General features: G+C 34.8%; 1 protein-coding gene and 1 pseudogene across 1 annotated transcript; one reads left to right on the top strand and one right to left on the bottom strand.

Annotated features, from left to right (window-relative positions):
• Positions 1 to 201: 201 nt before the first annotated feature.
• On the top strand, positions 202 to 1,164 carry LOC104983266 (annotated as a pseudogene).
• Positions 1,165 to 4,474: 3,310 nt separating this feature from the next.
• Positions 4,475 to 5,230, bottom strand: LOC104983249 (olfactory receptor 6C3-like). The gene has a single exon (XM_010832688.1). The coding sequence runs from the start codon at positions 5,228 to 5,230 to the stop codon at positions 4,475 to 4,477; it is 756 nt and encodes a 251-aa protein (XP_010830990.1).
• Between the last annotated feature and the right edge of the window lie 4,930 nt (positions 5,231 to 10,160).

Raw genomic sequence — 10,160 nt, 5'->3', positions numbered from 1 at the left:
CTGGCATATGGTAAAAACTTACTTTAAAGTAAGTTACCTATTTTTTTTTTTACCTTGTTTTTAAAAATCTCCTGAATTATGTTAGCATGGCATAGTAAGTTTACTTTCAGAGACAAATATCATTGTTATACATGGATAATCCCCTTTTCTGTGTCTTCCCTTTGTGTTTTCTCCTGAAGGTTACTTAAAAGGAGAAGTAAAATGAGAAACAACACAGAAATAAGAGAATTTATCCTCCTGGGACTGTCGGACGACCCACAACTTCAGGTTGTGAACTTTGTCTTTCTGCTCATCACCTACATGCTCAGCATCACTGGGAACTTGACCATTATCACCCTGACCCTGCTGGATATCCACCTCCAGACCCCCATGTATTTCTTCCTCAGGAGTTTCTCCATATTGGATGTTTCATTCACAACTGTCACTATTCACAAGTTCTTGGCCACCATTATTATGGGAGATAAAACCATCTCGTTTAATGATTGTATGACTCAGTTATTTTTTTTTCATTTTCTTGGGAGTCACTGAGCTTTACCTTCTGGTTGCCATGTCCTATGACTGCTACATTGCCATCTGCAAACTGCTGTATTACTTGACCATCATGAATCACAGAGTCTGCAGGCTGCTTGTCTTGGCCTCTTGGCTGACTTCATTCTTAATTATATTCCCATTACTCATGTTCTTCATACAGCTTGATTACTATAAGTCCAATGTTATCAACCATTTTATTTGTGATTATTTGCCTTTATTATACCTTTCTTGTTCAGACACCAAATTCCTAGAGATACTGGGGTTTTCCTGTGCTGTGTTTATTCTATTGTTCACTTTAGCATTAATAATTCTGTCCTACACATATGTCATCAGAACAATTTTGAGGATCCCTTCTACAACTCAGAGGACAAAGGCCTTTTCCACGTGTTCGTCCCACATGATTGTCATCTCCATCTCTATGGCAGCTGCATTTTCATGTGTGTGAATCCATCTGCAAAAGACAGGGTCTCTTTGAGCAAGGGAATAGCTGTGCTAAATACCTCAGTAGCACCCATGCTGAACCCCTTTATCTACACTCTTAGGAATCAGCAAGTCAAGAGAGCCTTCATGGACATGGCAAGGAAGACTATGTTTTCTCAAGGAAATGAAAATATAAAAGTCCCTGTTTCATAAATTAGATGCATATAAGTGAAGAGCAATTAAATTAAAATCCAGATTTTTCAAAATTTATTAATATCCACACAGCCTCCCTAGATTCATTTTCATCATTTATATTTTTATTGTCAGCAGTTTACTAAGGATATTTGCATATGTGTATTTTATTTTTGCCATTTAAATTTGAACTCTTCATATGTGTACATATATACGTACACATTTTTTTCCATTCAGATTGCAAACCTTCTCTCATGCACTTTTCTTCTGGTGAAATTTCAAAATGCAAGAGAGAATAGCATTTTGTGATTTCACCAGAATTACTCTTTTCAGTAATTGAGTAAATATTGTATCATGTTTAACCTTATTTTTTATTACCACACAAGGACAATAAACATAATCTGATAGTCTCATTAGAACATTACATATACTCTCCTTTTCATATTGTGGCCAATTTAGTAACTACATGAAAAACAGTACAACTTAAAAGAATGATGTAATTACACTTTCTTGAGAAATCAAATAACTTTTCTCATTAGTGAGTTTAACATTTTCTGTGCTGTATAATTTATCAACTCAAAGACTATTATAATGAAGCAAACTATGAAAGCTATTAGGGAAGACTATGAAATAGCCTCCACTTTTGGGGGAACTCTAAAATTAACATATGTATCATAATAATTCTTTTAAAATGCCTGAAGAAATTATCAATTAAAAACAATACACAACGTGAGAGTTGCAAGTTAAATTTTATTGGGGCAATATGAGGATTGCAATTCAGGAGACAGACCTCAGATATCTGTGAGAAACAGATCTAAAGAGGTATAGGGGAAGGACAGTATATATGTGATTTGGCAAAAAGGGAGTACATGTATTCAAGCACATTTCTTTTTGTAGAAAGTTTCTGCTCGTCTCATGAAAAGTCTGCTAGTTATGAGAAACAATCGTCACCATGAAGAATTTTAGTGTTTTTCTTGATATGAGGAGATACAAGAATTGGGCTCATAAAATCAGCTCCTGAGACTGTTTAACTATCTGAAGGCCTGTCCTGCCAGTTTTTACAGAGCACAAAGTGCCTCACTCCTGCTCTCCACACTGAACTCCTTCAAGCAGTGTTGAACATCAGCAGCTGCACAGCACATGATTTAACCCTTGTAGAGGCAGATGGCAAGCACTCATGGCAAGTGCCAATTTGTAGCTGACAAAATAAATATTACTGGATACCAAAGATGACCGCATTTACTGTGGTCAGTTGTATATTTAAATAAAAGCTTGATATTAAGCTGATCTTCTGATAATCAGTAGCTAAGGGGTGTTATAACTTTCTCATATTTGTGACTATTCTGAGATAATAGCTTGTACATACAATTCTTTTAATTGCCTCTTTAAGTGATATGCCTAATCAATAGGAGTAAACAAGGTAACAAGAGCAAAGTTTTACCATATATAAACTTGAGGGTTTTTGTTAAAAATGCTTATTTAAGCATTATCATATTGGAAAATGTACTGATTAGAATATATATGAATAATCATACAAAATCATGCAATTCTGGCCCTGAACACTTTTTTCATTTCTGTTTTCCCTGAAGTCAAAAATTTATATAATGATGAAAGGTACTCAAACTCATCCCTCATTTTTTTCTTTTTTTTTTATTTTATTTTATTTTTTAACTTTACAATATAGTATTGGTTTTGCCATATATCAACATGAATCCTCCACAGGTGTATATGTGTTCAGAATAGGGAACACATCCCTCACTTTTAAACCATTATTATACAAAGACTGTAAACATAACTCATAGGCAAGCTTTTCCTGATATTCACATACCAAACTCAGTTGAGAGTCTTAGATCTATCATTTGATGAAACACAAGAAAAACAACTTACAAAAATAATACTGAGATTTCCACGTTGTAGGGAAGTCATACCATTACTTTCTCCTTCCCTCATGCTGAAACATTTATAATTTCTAAGCTTGATTGGAAGCATGTGAAAATACTGAAGTTTAGACTTGATTGAGGGTTGTGAGTTCTTATTCACTCAATAAAAATATACCATAAATAGTAGATAGGTTAGTTCTGGGAATTAAAAGATCTGTAAAAATTTTACAAAATTTATATAGGAGCCTACGCTGATATTTTCAGATAATGCAGCTCTCTACATCATTCTATACAAACTCTTTAGTGTTTAGTTTAAATGTTTGCTATCAGTATAATCATTTTGATTATCAATAGCAGGGATCAACACAGACTTTTTCTGTAAAAGGGTAATACATTAATAATTTAGGGTTTGTAGGCATAGTGTCCCTGATTCAATTACTCGGTTCTTCCTGTCTTTATTTTTGATGCAGCTATGAACAACATGTAAATGAAAGGGCTCAGGTGTGTTCAATAAAACTTTTAACAAAAATAGGTGGTGGGTCAAATTTCCCAGTGAGCAATGGATTGTCCACCAACCTCCTCTCTTAGAATTTTACTAACCATTGACCCATATATTATTTCTTATTTAAAATAAGGTAGTATGACTAATAGGTCCATCTAGTCCAAGCTATGGTTTTTCCAGTAGTCATGTATGGATGTGAGAGTTGGACTATAAAGAAAGCTGAGTGCTGAAGAATTGATGCTTTTGAAATGTTGTGTTGGAGAAGACTCTTGAGAGTTCCTTGGACAGCAAAGTGATCCAAATAGTCCATCCTAAAGGAAATCATTCCTGAATCTTCATTGGAAGGACTGATGTTAAAGCTGAAACTCTAATACTTTGGCCACCTAATGTGAAGAACTGACTCATTTGAAGAAACCTTGATGCTGGGAAGGAAGGAAGGTGGGAGGAGAAGGGGACGACAGAGGATGAGATGGCTGGATGGCATCACCAACTCAATGGACATGGGTTTGAGTGAACTCCGGGAGTTGGTGATGGACAGGGAAACCTGGCATGCTGCAGTTCATGGGGTCGCAAAGAGTCAGACACGACTGAGTTACTGAACTGAACTGAAGACTGAAGTTTTCAGAAATCCACATTATTCCTGAGATTCTTTTTCTCAAACAAAATGGCTTATGTTGTAACATTTTATACTTCATCAAATACATACGAATAAAAAACAATTTACAGAAAATTCTGAAGCAATATTCAGCTTTATTCAATTTATCTGGTGCAATGTGTGGGGAAGTTCAGAATAGGAATAAATAAAAAGGAATCATATAACTGTAGTGAAAGAGTTTTGAGAGAATATGAATGAAGAAATAATTGACCAGAACTTTATTTTTTAATGCTACAGTTAGTTGCATTTACTGGAGAAAAAGATAAACTTTTGGATGGTATCCTTAAAGGCTTGCTACACTTGCTGGTTCCTCAGTGTATATATAAACAGATTCATCATAGGAGCAACAGAAGTATCCAGAATTGCTACTCCTTTCATCAAGGATGTCTTTTCTTTTGCTGAAGGGTTGATATACACAAATATACAGCTTCCATAAGAGATGAAAATGACAATCATGTGAGAGGAGCATGCAGAAAAAGCCTTTTTTCTCTGACTGGCAGAAGGCAGTCTCAGAATTGTCTTGATGATGAACATGTAGGATAGAATTATTAATGCCAAAGTAAAAAGCAGAATCTCTATTGCAGAGTAAAAACCAATCACTTCAAGGAGCCATGTGTCTGAGCAGGATAGTCGCAAGAGAGGGAAATAGTCACAAGCAAAGTGATCAATGATATTAGAACCACAGTAATCTAACTGGAGAAAAAGAATAACAGGTGGGAAGATGTTTAAGAACCCTGCCAGCCAAGCACAAAAGACAAGCAATACACAGACTCTGTTGTTCATGATGGTTGTGTAATGCAGGGGTTTACAGATAGCTACATAGTGATCATAGGACATGGCAGTTAGAAGATAAAATTCAGTGATACCCAAGAAAATGAAGAAAAACAGCTGAGTTGTACAATTGTTGTATGAAATTGCTTTGTCCCTGGTGATAATTGTGCCCAGAAATCTAGGAATACAGACAATTGTAAATATAGATAAGTTCCTGAGGAAAAAATACATAGGTGTCTGTAGATGGGAGTCCACCAAGGTGAGAATGATGATGGTCATATTTCCAGTGACAATATATATGTGATGATTAAAAAGAGAAAAATCACAATCTGAAGCTCTGGGTCATCTGATAGCCCCAGAAGAATGAATTCTGTGCGTCTTGCGTGGGTTTTCATTTCTGATTATTTTCTCCCTCATTAGAACAGAAAACGTATGCTCTCCCTGAAGTTGCTCAGTCATGTCTGACACTTTGCAACCCAGTGGACTATAGCCTACCAGGCTCCTCTGTCCATTCAAATTTTCCAAGCAAGAGTACTTGAGTGGGTTGCCATTTCCTTCTCCAATATGCTCTCCCTATAGGACATAAAAAACGTTAAAAGATATTTGCGGATAGAATACAAAAGTTTTAAAGCTTCCATCATGAAGTAGTGTTTGACATTGAAAACCTCTCTTCCCATACAGTAACTTCTCCAGTTTCCTTTCAACCTTTCATTCAAGTAATGAATATTATCTGAAGTTAAATATTGAGCTCTCATCTTCAAAAATACACTCTCACAGGCCATGGATGAAATAAAAGTTACGTGTTAACATTTAAACTGGGACATTTCTTCTACTGTTTTCTTTATTAAGATTTCAAATTATTCGTTAAAATATTTAGCTTCTTTGGTGATAATATGATAATATTTAATTTATTCTTCTCCTTTCCTCCGTATTATAAAAACCAGTATGCTTTGTAGATAATCTAAATACAGAGTTTATAATCTTACAGAGGCTATGTAGCCCTCTTCCACATTTATATTTTGAAAAACTGAGGCCCACTTGTTTAGGAACTTTCACAAGTTTAAATGACTCATGTACATAGTAAATATCTCACTTTAGAATATGTGTTTTCCATGGGAATATTTTTTTGGTCTTCTCTGCTTTCTTATGGGTTTGGTTGATGCAACCCTTTCCCACATCATTGTTTTCTATTTCTGATAAAAGGCTGGAAGGACAAGAGAGTGTAACTTCTGCTACTAAAATAAATATTGTCTAAAAATAGTTTAGTTCATGCAATGAGCACATCAGTTTTCTTTTGTTTTACAATATTGTTTTAGAAAGTGACCAAGTAGATGGTCAAAACTTTTACTGGGAAGCAAATATTCCTTTACATGCTATGCTATGCTAAGTCACTTCAGTCGTGTCCGACTCTGTGCGACCCCATAGACGGCAGCCCACCAGGCTCCCCCATCCCTGGGATTTTCCAGGCAAGAACAGTGGAGTGGGTTGCCATTTCCTTCTCCAATGCATGAAAGTGAAAAGTGAAAGTGAAGTGCTCAGTTGTGTCCGACTCTTAGCAACGCCTTGGATTGTAGCCTAACAGGCTCCTCTGTCCATGGGATTTTCCAAGCAAGAGTACTGGAGTGGGGTGCCATTACCTTCTCCGATTCCTTTACCTAGAGAATGTCATTTCATTTCTGTAACAGAAAACCATTTAACTTAAGAAAAGTTAATGAAAAGCCCTAGACTTATTGCTGTGCTGGTTCTTTAGGACTCTATGAATAGTCTTCTTGTTAGTAAACAATCACATTTTCATATCAAAAAGGTTTTGAATTCACAAACCCATAAACAAATACTAATTTAAAACATTTTAATGAGAAGGAATCATATTATTATACTGGAAAATAACAAAGATACTTACTCCCTGGTTCTTCTTGATGATTTAGTCTCAAATTTTAAAGTCTGATTACTTCCATATTTAGATAAATTCAGAGGTGGAGAATTGAGTTGGCAACTTATTTGGTTTCTTTTGTACTCTCAAATCAAGTATGGTGATTTAACTTTGTCATGGCTCTCAAGGTTTATGGTTCTCATTATGGTTAGACTGGTAATATTTGACCCACAATATCCTTCATTCCTGATGCTGCAAAATTTGAGGAATATTTTCATTATAATGCAATGCATAGTTGCTCTTTGTCTGTTACCCAAGCTCTGTGTAAAAACTTAATTACACCTGGGCAGACTCATAAAGTACTTCTTACACTTGCTCCTTTTCATATAATATGAAACACTACTTACTAAGACATTTTCTTTGTACTAATGCAAAGATTTTAAATGAATATTTTGTAATTCTATGATAATCTATCTATACAATTTAAGTAACATTTTCCTTAGGCTTCAGAGCCTAACATATTCTACAAATTCTACTTTGAAAAACAGAAAATAGGAATGTTCTTCTCTATGTATGTCATACACATGGAACTGGATTTATTTTATCTGTCTCCTGTTAGCCCAGGGGAATCTAAGCAAAGAGAGTGCCAATGAGGCATCATTAAAGATACATGTGAGTCAGTTTTGTAAATATGGATACAAAAATGTAAAAAGGCAAAATGACTGAGATACATGAGGCAACTTCAGAAACAGCATGTGATATTGAGTGCATGAAAATTTAATTTAGATTTGACTCTTGTATGATTGGGGCTTCCCTGGTGGCTCAGAGGTTAAAGCATCTTCCTGGAATGCAGGAGACCCGGGTTCGATCCCTGGGTCAGGAAGATCCCCTGGAGAAGGAAATGCCAACCCACTCCAGTATTCTTGCTTGGAGAATCCCATGGAGGGAGGAGCCTGGTAGGCTACAGTCCATGGGGTAGCAAAGAGTTGGACACGACTAAGTGACTTCACTTCACTCACTTCACTTGTATGATTATGTTTAAGGAATATACTTTTTTCTCCCAGAAATTCTGGATTTACCCTTAAGAGAGTTAGTGTGCTTATATCCCTTGAATTTTGAGTTTGGATCATAGAAACAATGAGTCTCTACAAATAGATTTGTATTTGTACAACTCCAGAGAGGCAGTTTTTAAACATTTACCAGAAATCGATAGTCCTTCTCATTTAGAACATCTGTCAGCCATGCAGTGGATATTCAATAAATGTAAAATAAATAAACATATTTAAATAATTTATGTGCAGAGTCAATCCCTGTTAGTCAACAGAACCTTAACAACTGATTGCAACATGTATTATTGGTAAAGAATTTGAGAAAGAAAATATTAAAGAATCACTAGTTGGATACACAAATAAAGGTGAAGTCTCTCACCATGGCAGATTTCAAGCTATCAGTGTACCCTTACTGAGCTCAGAGGTGAGAACAGACTTGCAACCATTGGCTCCCAGGATGTGGTCCAGGCAAGCTCCAGCACACCACTGCTGGGAGTGCATCAGTTCATCTACAAAGTAGATAAAGGTCCCTGCTTTCATGGAGTGAGGGATGTAAGGGAATACAGACAATAAACCTGAACATAATTGACTAGTAAACTATATATATGGTATATCATATGTTAATGAGTAGTTTGTAAAAGAAGAGAAAACTGAAAAATCTTGGAAGTAGGGAGATACTGTAATATTAAAAAATGTCATTGGGGTAGATGTTTGTCATTGAGGTGACATTTGAACAGAGACCTAAAGGAGTGGAGGGTGCTAACCATGCAAACATCTGGGAAAAAGAAATATTCCAGTAAAAGAAATATTTAGTGTAAGACACTAAGGCACTAGGAGGAAAATTGTGTTATTTGCAATGAATGACACATTTGTTTCTTCCTTTCCAATACTTTTATATATATTTAGTTTTCTTATGATAGTTCCCTGGATAGACCTTCCAACAGAGTACTAAATGAAAGGAGTTATGGTGATAGTTCTCATTTAATAACCGATTTTATCAAGACTTGGCTACTCTTTAAAACATTAAAATTGTTAGCTATCATTCTTAACTTATGAATATTATCAAATATACACTAAGATAGAGAACTGGAGAAATAAGTTTCATCTACAGATCAAGCAGACTGAATAAATATGAGGGCTTTTAAAATATTTGCATTAACTCTCTTTTTAAAACTTTAAAGAATTTTATTAATATGTATTAAACAAGAACTGAAATAGAGTACTTTTTTATCCCTGTATATTTTCAGTATGAATTCCTAAAATACATGTTTGATTTTTGCTTAACCATGATGCAATTTTCAAGCTAGTAAAATCAACCAAAGGTCTTTGGTATTATTTATCATCTTGCAATACTCAGAGGTACCCAGTTGTCCCAAAATATCATTTTGCCTTAACTTGTTCAAATTGAGTTAAACAAGGAACATATAGCATATCTAGTTGTGATGATCTCATCAGGTTGTTTATGCTACCGAGAAAAAAATATTCTGTTGTATTTTACTAAGAGACTGTTAAGAATCATGACTGGTCATTGCATTTTGTTCAAGGATATGTGATTTTCTTTTTTCAACCTTTGATTTTCATCTTTAATCCTTTAATGTAACGGATTCCACAAATAAGCTTTCTACAGATAAATTACCTTTGGGATAAAATCATATGTAACATGAAATGCTAGTTTTGATACTTTTAGTACTTTATCTTTTAATTTAGGGTTCAAATTGTTGATGATATTTAATTTCTTACATTATGTTTTGATATCAAGAATAAAAATCTCCAAAACTGAGTTAGAAATGCTTGTCTCATCTTTTCCTCTGGAAATAATTTATAAGATTATGCTAATTTACCTTCATAATAAAAAGAGCTGGAGTTAAAATTAAAACTTACGTCTATTATTGAATTTTCACATTTCAATCAAGTTAGCCCATATTAAACAAAGAAAATAGCATATGGGTTAATGTTTATGGCAAAAGTCTAAAACAGGGGTGAGTGAACTAAGGTTTATGGGCCAAATTTGGCCCAGTTCCTATTTTTGTTAAAGAAAGCTGTGGTACATATACACAATGGAATATTACTCAGGCATTAAAAAGAATGCATTTGAATCAGTTCTAATGAGGTGAATGAAACTGGAGCCTATTATACAGAGTGAAGTAAGCCAGAAAGAAAAACACCAATACAGTATACTAACTCATATATATGGAATTTAGAAAGATGGTAATGATAACCCTGTATGTGAGACAGCAAAAGAGACACAGATATATAGAACAGTCTTTTGGACTCTGAGGGAGAGGGCGAG

The sequence above is a fragment of the Bison bison genome, unplaced genomic scaffold, assembly GCF_000754665.1.
Source record: "Bison bison bison isolate TAMUID 2011002044 unplaced genomic scaffold, Bison_UMD1.0 scf7180017862134, whole genome shotgun sequence".
Lineage (NCBI taxonomy): Eukaryota > Metazoa > Chordata > Mammalia > Artiodactyla > Bovidae > Bison > Bison bison.
The sequence above is the reverse complement of the archived record's forward strand: the minus strand, read 5'-3'. Positions and strand labels throughout refer to the sequence as shown.

Coding starts and splice junctions, on each gene's coding strand:
- LOC104983249 (XM_010832688.1), bottom strand. CDS start 5,230: ATGACCATCATCATTCTCACCTTGGTGGACTCCCATCTACAGACACCT.